Source organism: Balaenoptera ricei, chromosome 12, assembly GCF_028023285.1.
Source record: "Balaenoptera ricei isolate mBalRic1 chromosome 12, mBalRic1.hap2, whole genome shotgun sequence".
Classification (NCBI taxonomy): Eukaryota; Metazoa; Chordata; class Mammalia; order Artiodactyla; family Balaenopteridae; genus Balaenoptera; species Balaenoptera ricei.
Genome location: NC_082650.1, coordinates 322,909 through 338,658, shown reverse-complemented (window position 1 = coordinate 338,658; position 15,750 = coordinate 322,909). Strand labels below are relative to the sequence as shown.

Here is a 15,750-nt window from a genome sequence, read left to right as displayed (position 1 = left end):
TGGGGCTCGTGAGGCCTTCCTAGAAGCCGGTTGCTTCGTTTAGGAAACAAACTGTGGAAGGTGCAGCTCGAGGACCACGCCCTCTCCCCTCCCTGCTGAGGCTGGAGGGTCCCTGCGGCCTGGGCCCAGGCCCAGCCCAGCAGCGGGGCGGGGGTCTGTCCAGGCAGCACCAGGTGGCCGAGGCCTCTGCAGGGTTAGGGCGAAGGTCGGCTCCAGAATCCCAGGTTCCCCACAGGACGACGGCGTCGTGGGAAATGCAGGCTGGATGGGCTCACGTGTAGGCACGTGGGCACCTGGGATGTTAGCTTACAGGGAGTTCGCAGTTTAGGTCTCTCTCCCTGGGGGAGGGAAAGGGCGCCGCTGGTCAAGGGTGAGGTGGGGCCAGGCTGCAGGCCCCCATGGACGCTGACGCCTTTGAGGAGGAGCGGCTGGGACCCGGCGTGGAGCCCAGATCCACAACTGCGGCCCCTACCAGGCTGAACGCTCTCCCGCAAATTCAAAACCAATTTTGAGGCCAGCGTTTTTTACATTTCCTACCCAGATATTCCCAAGTATCTAAATATATGCCATGTAGTCAGAATATCTGGGTATTTTTTTAAAACCTTAACATCTTCCTCTGAATATCAGGATGCAGCCAAGATGCAGTAGGAGAGTGTCCATCTACTCGGCAGCAGGAGGCCTGCCCTGGGTCTGTGTGAGAGGGGTGAGCCAGGGCAGCAGCTGTTGGGCAAGAAGGAAACTCTGCAATAAACACACCGCAGACTCCAGAATGTTCCGTGACATCATCTGCGTAATCCCCGGTGTGCAGTGAAGCCGGCCCAGCTCCGCTGTGACCGAGGCCAGTGGGTGGGGCAGTGACAACATGGGTCCACTGCTGGGAGGAGGGACTCAGCCAGCCTCCACTGCCCCCGCCCCGGGGTTCGCCGTTGGGCCACATGAAGACAGAGCAGCCAGTGACTGGGGTGGAGATGAGGGACCACCGGGCACGAGTGCACCTCACAGAAGCGGACGCCCTTTGCTGGCGCGTTGATCGCCGGGCTCTGTTACCACGTTTGCCATGAGCAGGTAAAAGGGGGTAAGACGGACAGACGGCAGACCCTGGGCAGCACCAGTGCCACCTCGGCAGGCACAACCCCAGAGCTGGAAATGGACAGCTTATCAAAATGTACTTCACATCTGCCATTTGACAATTTGTCCATTTCTGATAGGGCTGGAATTGTGAAATTAGAAAAGTCTGGATTTCCTTTATTAATGCAGAGTTGATTTACAATATTATATAAGTTTCAGGTGTACAACATAGTGATTCACAATTTTTAAAGGTCATACTCCATTTGTAGCTATTATAGACTATTGGCTATATTTCCTGCACTGTACAGTATATCCTTGTAGCTTATTTATTTTATACATAATAATTTGTACCTCTTAATCCTCTACCCCTATCTTGCCCCTTCTACCCACTGGTAACTACTAATTTGTTCTCTATATCCATGAGTCTACTTTTGTTTTTGTTTTATTCACTAGTTTGTTGTGGCTTTTTTTATTCCACATACAGGTGATATCATATAGTCTTTGTCTTCCTCTATCTGACTTATTTCACATAGCATAATACCCTCCACGTCCCTCCATGTTGCTGCAAATGGCAAAATTTCATTCTTTTTTATGGCTGAGTAGTACTCCATTGTGTGTGTGTGTGTGTGTGTGTGTGTGTGTGTGTGTGTGTGTATCACGTCTTCTTCATCCATTCCTCTGTTGATGGACATGTAGGTTGCTTCCATATCTTGGCAATTATAAATAATGCTGCTATGAAAATTAAGGTGCATGTATCTTTTCAAAATAGAGTTTTCATTGCTTTCAGATATAGACCCAGGAGTGGAATTGCTGGGTCATGTGGTAGTTCTATTTGTAGTTTTCTGAGGAGTTTCCATACTGTTTTCCATAATGACTGCACCAGTTTTCATTCCCACCAGCAGTTTATGAGGGCTCCCTTTTCTCTCCAGCATTTGTTTTCTGTGGTCCATTTGATGATACGCATGCTGACAGGTGCGAGGTGACATATCATTGTGGTTTTGATTTGCATTTCCCTGATGGTCAGTGCCTATTGGCCACCTGTGTGTCTTCTTTGGAAAAGTGTCTATTCAGCTCTTCTGCCTGTTTTTTAATTGGGTTGTTTGTTTTTTGATATTGAGTTGTATAAGCTATTTATATAATTTGCATATTAACTCCTATTTGGTTGTATCATTTGAAAATATTTTCTCCCATTCAGGAGGTTGTCTTTTCATTTTGTGGGTGGTTTTCTTTGCTATGCAAAAGCTTTCAGGTCTCATTAGGTCCCATTTGTTTATTTTTGCTTCTGTTTCCTTTGCCTTAGTGGATTTTTTTTTAAAGAAAAGAAACATTTGTATATTTTTGTAAAAAAATTATGAGCAATAAATTCTTCCGAGGAAATGCCACTTCCCTGCTAGTGCAAGAGCAGGGCTCTGAGTAGCGGGAAATAGATGTTGTATAATCCAGCCTTGCCCTGGGGAATGGATTGCCTAATTGCCTCCTGAAAGGTTTAAATGTGGAGGATTCATGGGGAGCCTGGAGAAAATGACACCGGCTGTTTGGTGATTGAGTTTTGGGAGCTGGGAGGCTGTGTGCATCCCTGAGGGTTGGGCCCAGAGACAGAGGCACCAAGCCCGGCGGCACAGACAACAACTGGCTACTTGGAAATCCTGTGGAAGGAGCACAGAGAGGCATTTGGAAGAGGAGTACTTTGGGGTTTTGTCTGTTTTTGTTTCTGCGGCTTTTTGTTGCTGGGCCAGAAGGACAAGGGGTTCTGCCTCCCCTCCCGACCCTGTGATCCTGGGGCCGCCTCGGGCCGCCTCGGGCCCTGGCCGGAAGGGCCAGCGAAGCCCAGCACGAGTGTCCCAGCCTCGCCCCGCCTCGGGCCCTGGCCGGAAGGGCCAGCAAAGCCCAGCACGAGTGTCCCAGCCTCGCCCTTCAGCTGAGCTGAAACAGAAGTTGGCTTCGCCCTGCTCGTCAGGTAAATTTGGGTGGTCTTCATTTTCGAGGTGAGTAATGGGGACTTTCTTCACTTGTCTGAATTATTTAGATAAGAACATACTTTATACAGCTAGGTCGGCCTCAGTTGGTCCCATGCACTGGGGAAGGCCAGGTGCAGGAGAAGCCCCCATCTTTAGAAGATGCTCCGTGTGGATTGGGTCCCTGTCGCCCCCGGTCCTTGGAGCCAGTGTTGTCCACTCCGTGTCTGCTGTCTGTTTGCTACGATGGGCCTTAGGTTCTGTCCTTGGCCTGTTCCTCTGGGCCAAGCCTCAGGCAGCTCCGCTGAGAGAGGCCCGGCAGGGATATTAGTGAGGAAAGGGTGCTGGGCCTGCCGCCCTCGTGAAGCAGCGGCCGCCACGTGTTCCCTGGAAGCACCAGTTTACGTCTTCGGGCCAAGGGTGTCCCCTCTTTACAAGCACCTTTCTTCCTCGCAGGCCGGCAGGCCATCTGGACGTGAGAAGAGCCGATCCGCTCTGCCGGCCCCCCGGCTCTTCCTCCTTCCTGGGTGCAGCCCAGGCCGTTCCCCTGTCCCTCAGGACGAGGCAGTCCATCCACCCGATGGTGCCCAGGGAGCCTCAGCCAGGTCCCCAGTTTAGGGGTCAGAAGCTGGCGTGGGGCTCAAGGTGGATGCTGGCAAGGGTGGAGCCAGTTTCCATGGCGTTTCATGAGCCACACCTGCATGCGCGCCAAGCCCCACCTCAGAGAGGCCACTTCTGCAGGACCAAACTCTTGGGCTGGCTGTTCAGCGAGCTGCCCCCAGCCTGCTCCCGGCCCCTCCCGCTGTGCCTGGGTGGGGGGCCAGCTCGCCGTCCCCGCCCTCCTGGCCCCGCTCTGCCCGGCTCGGAGCTCCTCCGGCCTCAGAGGGCTGCGCTCTGGCTGGCCTGGCGGGACCTGGGCACTGACTCCACTTGTGACTTGATCCTGGTGTGTTCTCTCTATGGACTGCTTCACCATTAAGAAAGGGAAGAGCTTCAGCCCTGTGGCACGAATTCCTGACACATTCGACGTCCTAATTATCCAGGATGAATCAGCAGCTCTGCCCGGCGGGGCGCTGGGAAGGCTTGGCTGCCAGCCCACCGCTGGAGGACTTCAGAGAGAGCTACATCTATACCTGGGGAGGCCCCAAGTTGACCCCATCCTAGAGATTCCTTCCGTCCATCTTAGTTGTGTCACTGGGGGCTGGAGGGGAGAGCGAAGCTGGCCGTGAGATTTTCATAAGAGGCTCGGGTTCCGGAAATGAACACCATTCCCTGAAAGTGAGGCCTTCGAGGTCGTTTCCACCGTAGCCTTGAATCCCCCGGGACTGCCCTCGTGCAGGAGTGCATCTCTGAGAAACCAGCCTGCCCACAGCCCCTGTGACCACCGTGGTCTTTGCTGCTCCCCCCTTTCCTGCCCCCGTGTCCTCCAGTGGTGGGGGTCCCCAGTTTACTTGCGAATCCACAACCAAAGCCCAGAAAGAAGAAGGTTGGGGACCCCTGCCGAGGAGTGACGCACGGGTGTGCCAGGCGCGCTGCTCGAGAGAGCGGCACCTCCTCCTAAGTCAAGGGCGGCAGGTGGAGAGGCCGGTCCACGTTCACAGGCTCTGTGGGTGCCCACTGCTTGCCTCCCCCTGCACCCTGCTTGCCCGTATCAAAGGGGGTGCTGTGATCAACTCCCACCCCTGTCCCTTTGAAGCCCCACTAATCTCCCTTTTCACCCCCCAAGCCCGTGTGCTGGCGTCGGTACCCCTGTGGCGTGTTGGCCACCAGGGACACGTGGGGGCCCCAGCTGGTCTTGCCTTGTTCCCATCATCCTTGTCCCTCGTGTGGAGTCGGACTTTCTCCATCTCCTCCATCCCCCTGGTGTTGTCCCCAGGACCCCTTCTCTGACCTCCTGTGTCCTCACAGCCCCAGGCTCCTGCGATTTTCTGCCGTGTGCCCACAGGCTGAGATGCCCACACTTCCTGGGCAGGGCCTTGCGTGCCTGCCAGACCTCTAAGGAGGGAGGTGATCCCGCCCAGGCTTCCTAAGGGCTGGTGCCTGGCGCCCTGTGTACATTCTGGAATGCAGCCCACCCTGAGCACGCAAAGCAGCCCCGGTGGGGGCCACTTGGGAGAGGGTGAGAGCCTGGTCTCCCCTCCTCGCTGCTGAGCAGATCCTTTTGGGACCACCGAGCCAGGAGCAACCCTCCGCTGGTGAAGCGGGACCTTCTTGGCCGTTCTGTCCCCTCCACTGGGGTCAGGGGGGGAGAAGCGGACTGCTCTAATCCGCCCCCAGGGCTCCTGAAGACCCCGCTCGTGCTGCTAACAAGGAGCTGCCACCGTGGTCTGCATGGCCCAGGGCTCAGAGCCAACCCGCGCCAGGCCGACCTAGAGCTCAGCTCGAGGCCCTGTGAGTGTGGAATCCATGAAGGTCCCACAAGCGGACACATGGCTCGGGTGGAGGGGGGAGGCACCGAGCCTCTTTTGGTCCATGTCCAATCTTGCAAATTAAGGAAACTGGACAAGTCAGTCATTTTTGTAAGTTTCTCAGTCATAGACATCTTTACCTATTCCTCCAAAGTCATATTCTGGACCCCAGTACAGGAAAACAGTGGAAGTGAGCTCACTCACCCTCACGGAAGAGGGAGGACTGACCAGAGAGATGCCCCCAGAGGACCCGGGGCTGCGAACCCGCATCGGAGGACCAGGCCAGGTTCTCTCTAAGCCCCGTCTCCGTGTCCTGCTGGGACTTCCAGAGAAGACAGCTTCACCTACAGGGAGGGCCCTGGCTGACCTCACGCTCCTTCTAAAAGTGGGTGTGAGGAGGCCTGAGGGCCCTGGGGTGCTGTGGACACGGGACTTCTCTCCTGTTTGCCTGTCTCCTGTGACCAGCATTTCTCGTCCTTCTGACTTTCCCAAACCAGGCCCCGCGGCTGTGCTTCTGCGTCCACAGAGACAAGCTGTCACATGAGCAAGAAGAGAGGAGACAGCTCTGCAACTTTATACGGGCCCCGCTGAGGCGGAACTCCGTGGAGAGGTGGACGGCTATTTCGGGAATCGAAGGGCTTATGACCACAACTGCTGCATTCAGACGGGTAATTCAGCGGGTGAGGGGCTGGCTGACAAACTTACTAAGATATGGGACCCATTCCTCATCAAGATAAAGGACCAGGGACACGATGTCTGGCCATTTAGGGTATAAAAGCCTATTTCAGGGAAGTAATTATAGGCTTGGGATAGAATCTTAAACCCAAAGAATAAGAAATCAACTTATAGCCAAGAGGGCTATAAAGTGAGGGCTAATTTGGTGCCACCTTCTAAGAGCTTGGGTGTTCATTTCAGAAGCAGAATCTTCCCACCAGTGTTCCTACAGGAGGCCCAGCCGTCCATCCTGGTCAACAGGTTGCTGTCTGTCATGAACCAGGGGGAGGCTGTGCCCCACGAGGGCAGATGTCCCAGGAGGGAACAGAGGGGGCGCCTCCAAGGTCCTGAGCCACGTGACCTTCCCTGAAGGGGGCCGGCCTAGTGGGGTGTTTGGTCAGATGAATGCTGGACACACACCATTGGGTTGGATGTAGGCACATCACCCGCCTCGTGGGGTCTTGTCCCCTTAGCTGCACCCAAGAACAAGCAGTGGCATGAGAAGAATTTTCCAAGGGTACCCTCTGCTCGGGGCCACAGCTGCCCCACTGCCCTGTCACAGCCAAGCCCTGCTGGGCTCCCGGGCGCGTGTCCTCGGGGAAGAGGTGCAGGGCCCCCGCCCAGCTTTTCAGGGCTGCCTGGAGCCCGTCAGCAGGGGCCTGCCCTCCCCTGTGCGGTCGGAAGAGGGCTGAGCAATGCCGACAGGACCTGCGCTGGGCCTGTGCTGGGGACGGGGCCGCTCTGGACTTCAAGGGTCCCCAACAAGAGCTTCACACTTGGGACAGAGGAGAGGCAGCCCTCATTCATGTCGAGAGAGGAGGGATGCGGGGTGTGGAAGAGAAGACAAAAGCTGGGAAAAGGTGCCATGTGGACGGAGAGGAGGCCCTGATTCCGGCCACCGTGGCTCTCAGGATGGGCCCAGTCATCCCGACGGAACCGGCTGGTCATTCAGACTGAAGTCAAGTCAGTTCACAGGTGGAAAGGATCAAGCAGGTCAATAATTTGACTTAGGCCCTCATCATCTCTCTCCTAAGCCAGTGCAAGCCTCCTAACTGTCCCTGTTTCCATCCTTCCCAGTCTGCCAGGGCCAGGTGGGCCCTGCCCTCTCGAGCCCCGCAGCCCTCCCATTGCCACTTCAGACTTGACCCAACTTCTGATTTACGCAGCAGCTGCTCTCAGAGGTGCCGTGCACCAGAGCCCCCAGGAGACGCGTGAAAGCACAGACGCGAGGCCCCGCCTCCTTCCACAGCTGCCAGGTCAGAATCTGTCCGTGTCCCACTTCCTGTTGCCACTGTAACAAGTTATCACACTCAGCGGCTCCACACAGCACCACTCACCACCTCCCAGGTCTGTAGGTCAGACATCTGAAAGGGGTCTCCCCTGGGCTGGGAATCAAGGTGTCCACAGGGCTGGCTCCTTGTGGAGGCCGTACAGGGGAATCTGGGCCTTTTCCAGCTTCCAGAGGCCTCCTCTGTCTACAAAGAGCGTCTGTACTGAGTCAGATTCTCCGTTAGTCCCGCACTCCCCACTGGATGACAGGTTTCTTGCCTCTGCCTCTCATAGGCTTCGCTGGCCGTTCAGCTGCTTGGGAGCTGCGCCGAAGGAACCTTTTGTATCGAGGCCCAGACTGGACCAAAGATCTACCCAGTGGCGTTGCTGGGTGACGACAGACCTGGACACCCCGTGCAGGCTCACCTGGCCGTCCCCAAAGCCATCTTCCCAGACGTCCACGTCCTTGCACAGGCTGGAAAGCAGGACACCCGTGCGGCCCCTCCGAGCGAGTGAAAGGAGCTGATGACAGCCACCGTGCAGGAGCTTCGGGGCCCCGACGGCCTGCTGAAGGCTGTCCCTCGAGCCCTCCTCCAGGGCCGCAGGTGAACGCCCCCAGACATCCGTGTCCTGATCCCTGGAACCCGGGAATGTGGAGTTCAGGGTGCTGGTCCGGCGACCCTGAGGTGGCCAGTGTCCTGGGCTCTCCGGTGGTCCAGTGTGATCACAGGGTCCTTAAAAGTGGAGGAGGCAGCAGCAGAGGAGGTCAGCGACGTGTGCGGGAAGGATTCAGTCCTCCAGAGCCGGCCTCGGAGACAGAGGAAAGGCCCCGAGCCGAGGAAGGCGGGCGCCTCGAGAAGCTGGAAACCGCACTTCGGTGGATGCGAATCCTCCCCTGGAGCCTCCAGAACGTGGGCAAACTGAACCCCAGGAGGAGCAGCCTCGGGCCCCTCAGAGAGGAAGGGAGATGGTTTAAAAAATAAAAAGGCTTCACGCTGACTGAATTTTTGAGACACATAGATCAGAGTCTGTAAAAAGTGTGTTTACATTTTTTCACATGTAAAATGGACTAATTGTCAGGGATGATAGTCTGCATTTGTATCTGCATTTGGCATTTGCAACGCACATTAACATGCATTAACCTCTAAGAATGTGGAGGTTACAGATGGGGCTTTGCTGGGCAAGGTCAAGGCACTCACTCAAGGTCACCCGGCTACCGGTGGTCCGGCGAGAGGGATGCAGCTTCCAGCACAGACAGACAGACAGACGCTGGAAGGGCAGGCAGACGCTGGAAGGGCAGGCAGATGCTGGAAGGACAGACAGACGCTGGAAGGGCAGACAGACGCTGGAAGGACAGACAGACGCTGGAAGGGCAGGCAGACGGAGGGCAGGCAGACGCTGGAAGGGCAGGCAGACGCTGGGAGGGCAGGCAGACGCTGGGAGGGCAGGCAGACGCTGGGAGGGCAGGCGGACGCTGGAAGGGCAGACGGACGCTGGAAGGGCAGACGGACGCTGGAAGGACAGACAGACGCTGGAAGGGCAGGCAGACGGAGGGCAGACAGACGCTGGGAGGGCAGGCAGACGCTGGAAGGGCAGGCAGACGCTGGAAGGAAGGGCAGGCAGACGCTGGAAGGGCCGTCTTGATTACAAAGGCAAAAGGATTGTTTTCAGAATTAAACTCATGCTCCACGTCTTCGCAACAAAAGCAGTGCGAACGTGCGTGATTCCCCGAAACTGTTTCATACAGCTTTACCTGAGCGGCTGCCCAGACAGCCCCGTCACAGACGACTGTTTGGGAATGGCCTCCGGAAATCCTCCTGGACGGGGGTGGGGTGCGTTAGCTAGAACACGAGTCTCCCAGAAGCCTGTCCTCCCGCTCACCCTGCTGTAGCCCAGAGCGTCACGCCAGCAGAGCCCACGCCCTGGACCTCCTCTCCTCACAGCAGCGAAGATCTCCGCGGTGACAGGCCGGCTGTACTGCCTGCTTCGTCACCTGCTCTGTAATTGGGAAGCCCGGTGTCCAGGCCCATGGCACTGCCCCCACCGTCCACTCCCCCGCCTCGCCAGCCCTGCTTCCTTAGTGCAAGCTCCTAATTGATTAAACGGATGACTGATTATCGGGCCCGAGCCATGTGTTCTCCAGACACCCGTTTGCTTGGAACGGAAGGAGCGCGGCCGGCACCCATCCCTGCCCGCTGCCCGCAGACTTGGAGGCAGGGTCTGCTGCGAACCCCGCCGCCGTAATTGCCGCCAGCCTCCCCTGAAGCAGGTGCACACCCGCCATCAGTTTTGCTGTCTTGATGTGAGCGTCCTGCCAGCAGGCCACTGTCAGATGCTGCTGACGCAGGACTCGCTGCTCCCAGCCTCCCAAAGCAGCCACACTGTTCGGGATGGGAACGTGGTCCCACTGTGATGCCCGGTGAGGGTTCCATCAGGGAGCAGGGAGTGAGGAATTCAGGTGCCTCCTGGTCGCGGGGCTGCTGGGGGACATGTGATCCAGCACTTTCTTCCTGTCTGATGAGATGGAGTGGTGACTCCAGGTTGGTCCTGGGAGCAGGAGAATGTTTCCCCCCTCCTAAACTTTGGCCCTCAGGTTAAGATGCCATTACCCAGGCCGCCCTCGAAAGCCGGGGTATCACTTCACCCCCATCTGGACGTGAGAAGGTAGCGGGGAAACGGGGATCCACTCGGTCAATCCAGCCACGCGAGGCCCTTTATTCTGTGCAGCCTGGGAGGCAGGCACAGCGTCAAACGGGAGGTGGGGTCAGTGCGTGACTGTCACACACAGTCCTGAGACTCGACGTCTGGAGGCTGACGAGCTCCTTTCTGCAGGGCTGCGTCCATGCACTGTGCTTCTGGCATCTTTCTTGCTTCACCCATGAATTTCCACGAATTTTGTGCTTCTTTAAAGTGAAGCAATGATTGTAAGACAAATATAAAGCTACGGAGTGCAAAAGCATCTATGTTTCTACAGTTTTCTCCTCAATCTTTTAACGGTGGCTGGTCTCACCCAGGGCCAGTTTGGAAGCAATATTTGTGCTACTCAACTTTACCGAGTCTTTCGAAAGCATTAGGCTCAATTTTCGTAAAACATCAATTCCCTCTCTTTTCACTCGGCCTCCATCATTTTGCATCCCAGTAAGTAAATCACATCAGTGCAATAAAACGGTCCTAGACGGGCTTGGGACCAAGCACACTGCTTCCAGCTGCATACAAGTAGCTCGAGACGGCCACGGGCTCCGCGGGCCAGCTGGAGGTCCTGCCACGGGAAGGCCAGCCTGGGAGGAGGGTGCCCTGGGACGAGGCCAGGCGTGCCCAGGTGATGCCCAGCGGCCGCGGGGCCGCAGGCGCCCAGGAAGAGCGCCATCCGACCGGGTCACAGACTCAGGCTGAGAGGCGCAGGTCACATCCACCGCGTGGTGACCGGCAGTCAAACTCGAGCCCCAAGGCGACGCCGTTTCCCTAAGAGCGAAAAATAAACCCGAAGCCCCTAGCTTTCCAGAGCCCTTAAAGAGAATTTCACATTTTGGACATTTACTTTATTTGCGTTTTTTTTTTAAAGCCGAAGACATTTTCAACTTAAAAATTTATATAATAATGTATCGTGCGATGTACACATCGTATATTATTGTACATAATTAAAAGCTTGAAATAATAAACCCATCCACATGTGACTCCCATGTGGGTGTAGCATCTTGTCAGTAGCTCCCGGATGCTGACGGCAGTCCCGAGGGATGCACCCTGGAACGCTTCCACCGGGAGGGCGCGCTGGGAGCAAGTAGTCACCCTCACGGCCCACGCACCCCTCTGGGTCCCGCCGACTGGCAGACCAAACCTAGCAGCCTTTTAAAAAGTTCTCCTGTCTATAGCACGTTCCATGTCAAAGGCTGGGTTGAGGATCAGTCAACGGCCAAAGAAGCAGCGTCTTCAGGAAGCAAAAGTGCTCTGGTCTCACGTGAGGACCGCTCTGCCACCTGTCCTTCCAGGCCCAGAACAACTATCTGAGCCACAACCAAATCCCCTCAGGGTTCCTGTCCCCAGGCCCCCAGGTCGATGCTCCAGCTGGACCCTGCGCTGAGGGACAAGTGAGGGTGTGCTGTTCAGGGTGGCCCCCGGGGGCAGGCTGTGTGGACTCAGACCCGCTCTCCCGGGGTCGCGTTCCCGCCCTCCTCCAGGAGCGGCTTTTGTGTCTGGATGGGGATTTTCCGGAAAGAACCTAAGCCGGGGACCATTCTGCTGGTCGCCCTCCCAGCATCCCGGCTCCGGCGGAGGAGGCGAGATTCGCTGGTCAGAGCGGGAGGCAGTCCTGTCAGGCGGGGACGCCTCCTGTCCCCTTGCAGCGAGAGGACAGTCCCGAGAGGAGCGGGCGGCCGTCGGCCTGGCCAGGAAGGGCCGGGAGTCGCCAGTGTGGGTCTCATTAGCCCCCCGTGGGGAGCCGGCCTCCTACCGCCTGACCCCTGCCTCCGGCTCATTCTTCCACAGACTAATTCCCCAAATTGACAGATTTCAGAGCCCGGTGTGCCCAGGGTCACTCAGTCACACTGGGCTCTGGTCAGTGTCAACCAGGGCTTTACCCGGAGCAGGGGCTGCGGTGGGAGAAGAGGGTCCACAGGCCCAGCACGTGTGAGCTCAGCCCGAGAGGCCGGCGTGGGGAGGGCGCTCTCGGGACCGTGGACACGGCCGCGCCGCGGTGATGGGAAGGCGCCGAGCTCGGCAAGATTCCCGAGCACGCGGGAAGTGTCCCAGGAGAAGCGGTTTTCAGGTGAGGGCGCTGTGCCCAGGACAGAGCCTCGCGGGTGTGTAACACACACTTTGCAGAAACATCTTTTATGTCCGTGCACCTGTCACCTGAGGCTCCCAAACTGCCGTGTAGCTGGCGGGCGGAAACCTCCGTCCCCTCGTCTTCAGTGGAGACCGGACACGCGGGGCCGAGTCGCCACCAGCCCAGGTGGGGTGAGGGCGCCGTCCACGCCTCCTCCTCAGCGCCCCACCCCACCACCTGGCCCGGCGGAGGACTCGTGGCCAGGCCCCCGGGGCTAATGACGGAGGTGCCAGGTCGGTACCAGCAGCAAATCAGTTAAAGGCGTTACACCGCGTTCTTCTCTGTGCCAAGAGCTGAGGGAGCTCAAGGCTGGGAGTCGGGGCTCTGCTCACCTGGGATCTGAGACACAGACCCACAGATACCCTGGCAGGTGCCCAGAGGTAAGGACCCCAATGGGCGGCAGCTCCGGAGGGACCCTGGAAACCCGTCCTGGGGAAGGTGACCAAGGGTCCTCTCAGCCAGCGGCCCCTGCTCCTGCCAGAGAAGCAACACCACAGAAAAACCAGGACAGGCTGGTCACCGGGTCAGCAGGACCCAGAAGCCCGGCCTCACGTGAGGAAGGCAGCATGTGGTCACCTGGGCCCTGTCCGCTCGTTTGTCTAATCGAGCAGCCCCCGGCTGGCCTCATCACACGCGCGGGGGCCCGGCTGGGCTCCAAGGCTGGGCTGCCGGCCTGGGCACCGGGATTTTGAACATTCCTCAGCGGTTCCAGGCTGCGGCCGGGCTGAGCATCTCTGGCCGAGCAGACCGGGCGTCCGCACAGCCTGGGCACATCGTGTGCAACCGAGAAATGACAGCCGCTGCGGGTGGGATAATTTTAGACTTGGGCGCGTTCGTGTACCGGACACCATACTGAGTACTTTAAATACAGAAGCCTCAGTACAAGCCTGAAGGCACTACTATTATCCCCAATCACACATGTAAACCCTGAGGCCCAGCAGTGCAGGGACTCGTGTGAGGCCGCTCAGTGGTCAACGGTCCAGCCAGATTTGAGCTCCAGTTTCCCTTGACCCTGAGCCCATGCTCCCCACGCCAAGGCTGTAGCATCTCCCCAAGTACCTGTGAGGCTTGACCCTCTGGTCACAAACTTCTCTTCAGTCATTTCATTCTGCACTAAATTATATTTTTGCCTGACCTCTGTCTATTTTTTTATGAACCTAACAATGATAACTGTGTTCTGTGAGTATTGCACATGTAATTTTGTACATGTACATCTCTATACATACATATACATGTATTCATATTTCTGGCGCGGTCATAAAATGTGCTTCTCCAGGCAACAGAAAGATCGGGTCAGCACAAAGGTGTCTTAATGCTGCTTTTTTAGGACCCTAATTGAGTCTGCTGCCTGCATATCCACTTGCAAGGCATCCTGACTTCGGAACGTGAGCCCACAAATGCTGCGGCACCAGCTGTCTTAAGCCTGAATCTGCTCCACCAGAAGGGCGGCATTAGATGTCCTCTCCCTTTACATATTTTCATTTTTGTAACAGCATTCCTCAGCTCAAAGCTGCCGTAGGTGGGTGAGGAAGGAGCGATGAGGGGCTGGCCTGGAGAAGAATGAGAAGACCGATGCCACCTGTGGGACCTGGGGCTCGGAGCCCCAACTCAGGCAGAGATGTGAGAAGCAGTCCTGTCGGCTGAGGCTGCCACTCCCGAGACCGGACTGGAACACGACGGGAGCCCCACCGGCCCCTCTGTCCCTTCTGGGGGGATTCACGCACACGCACGACAGGCGCCCCGTTTCCACAAATAAGGGCCAAGCTACCAGCAGCCCAGTGGTGGCCCCCCAAGAGGTGTTCCTGTCCCCTCGTGGGAGACCGGCTCTGCCGGGCACAGGGAGCAAGGGGCCTGCACACACGTCGGGTCCCGCTCGGCTGTTTCTCCCTCCTGTTGGGAGATGACCCCCGAGGCTCCACACTGCCACATGGCTTTCCAAGGGTGGCCACAGCCCAGGCTCTGGAACCTATGTGTCGCGTTCCCTGGAAAGGGGGACTTTAGGTTGCTAATCAGCTGACCTGAGACGAAGGAACCGGAGAGCTCTGATGCTGCTGGTTCTGAAGACGGAGGAAGCGGCCGGGAGCCCGGAACGCGGCGCCCCCGAAGCTGGAACGCAAGGCCCAGGAAGAAGTACAGACTCTCCTCGGAGCCTCCAGAGGGAACCAGCTCTCTGACTGCTCGATTTTAGCCCAGTGAGACCCGCGTTAGAATTCTATCCCAGAGAACGGGGAGTGGATGCATTTGTGATAATCTCTTACAGCAGCAACGGCTCACCAGTTCAGTCCCACTCCACGGAGATGGTCAGAATCTGAGGGAGGAATTGTAAAGGAGGGTTTGTGAACAAGAAACGCGACAAATGGGTTTCCAGCAGTCACCTCCAGAGTTTCATCTCCTCGTGCCCACTCCACAGGGTGATGTGGTGTGAGGTCGGCCTTGAGGACCGTGCAGTGCCCTTCCCCGTGGAGTCGGAGTCACCAGGGGAGACCCCGGGGCCCTCTCCTGGCACCAGCGACCCAAAGGGGTCAAGATAACGAGGTTTGCAAACTTGACCCTGAGAGACCAGGCCAGCCCCTGGGTTCTGCTCACAGGACGGTGGGAGGAGTCACACGGGACACCCTGTGCCCCCCAGACACCCCGCTGTGCGCTACCAGAAACACCGTCCCTGCGACGGGCACCAGGACTGGCACAGCCCCTCGTGGGCAGAGAATCACGGCTGCCTTCCGGCTCCAGCTCCATGGGCGGCCCTCACGGGGCTGTGAGGAGCTTCTGGAAGCCTGGGTGTGGGGGACCAGGCAGGGCACGTGGGACTCGGGCTCCCACCTCCCTTCTCACTGTCTGTCCACGTTCATGCCTGGGCAGGACCTTCCGCAGGCCTGGGGTCAACCACCCAGCCCAGACCCTCAGCCTGGGCGTCACGCGGAGCCTCTCTGGACCCAGACATCGCAGACACACACGCTCACAGGGGCACGCACACGTGTGCACACCAAGATGCACATGCCCAGACACACGTGTGTGCACGCAGGCACGCGTGCCCACCCCCACCCCGCGGGCTTGCTGGCTGGGCTCCGGAGCGGGGCCGGGCCCGAACACACGTGGGAACTCCAGCCGCCCCCGTGTTTACACTGCCGTCTGCTGCTAATCCCACTTGCTGCAAACTGCAGAGTTGGTTCCGTAGAAGGAAGGAGAGTCTCGAGCTCGCGCCAGCTGCTGCGGAGGAACAGGAAGAGGAAGCTCTGTGCCTTCACTTCCCCAGACGGAGGGCTGAGAACGGCATTTACCACTGGGGAGAGCCTGGGACCGCCTGGACTTGCCTGCCCCCCAGAGCAACACGCCAGCCCCTGGGGCAGGCCTCACTCGCAGGCAGCCCCGGTGGGGGGCTCCGGGTGTCTGCACGGCAGTCCCCAGGCAGCTGGTGGCCCCCCTCGCCTCCCCCGAGCACAGCCCAAATCTACCCGAAGGCAGCCGGCTGCACCCCGGCCTCCCCCTTCCTCACTGGAAACCTGCACGCAGAGGC

The 15,750-nt window shown here is 57.9% G+C and overlaps 1 protein-coding gene across 5 annotated transcripts; it reads left to right on the top strand.

Annotated features, from left to right (window-relative positions):
* The first annotated feature begins 886 nt into the window (after positions 1–886).
* LOC132375767 (uncharacterized) lies at positions 887–10,681 on the top strand. 5 transcript variants are annotated; one of them, XM_059940786.1, is made up of 5 exons: positions 887–1,065; positions 1,553–5,816; positions 5,929–6,099; positions 7,315–7,401; positions 7,709–10,681. In XM_059940786.1, the coding sequence occupies exons 2-5, from the start codon at positions 5,667–5,669 to the stop codon at positions 7,928–7,930; spliced, it is 630 nt and encodes a 209-aa protein (XP_059796769.1). In that variant the 5' UTR covers positions 887–1,065; positions 1,553–5,666; the 3' UTR covers positions 7,931–10,681. The 5 variants fall into 5 exon arrangements, 3 of the variants coding, with proteins under 3 accessions (XP_059796769.1, XP_059796767.1, XP_059796770.1); XM_059940784.1 differs by having other exon boundaries at positions 7,312–7,401; XR_009506098.1 differs by lacking the exon at positions 887–1,065 and having other exon boundaries at positions 1,556–5,414; positions 5,604–5,816; positions 7,223–7,401.
* Positions 10,682–15,750: the final 5,069 nt, after the last annotated feature.

Bases quoted from the DNA above. Each gene is read 5' to 3' on its own strand.
- LOC132375767 (XM_059940784.1), top strand. From the start codon at position 5,667: ATGCCCCCAGAGGACCCGGGGCTGCGAACCCGCATCGGAGGACCAGGC. The intron at 5,817-5,928 runs GTGGGTGTGAGG...TTCCCAAACCAG, and splicing joins ACCTCACGCTCCTTCTAAAA to GCCCCGCGGCTGTGCTTCTG. The intron at 6,100-7,311 runs GTAATTCAGCGG...TGATTTACGCAG, and splicing joins CAACTGCTGCATTCAGACGG to CAGCTGCTCTCAGAGGTGCC.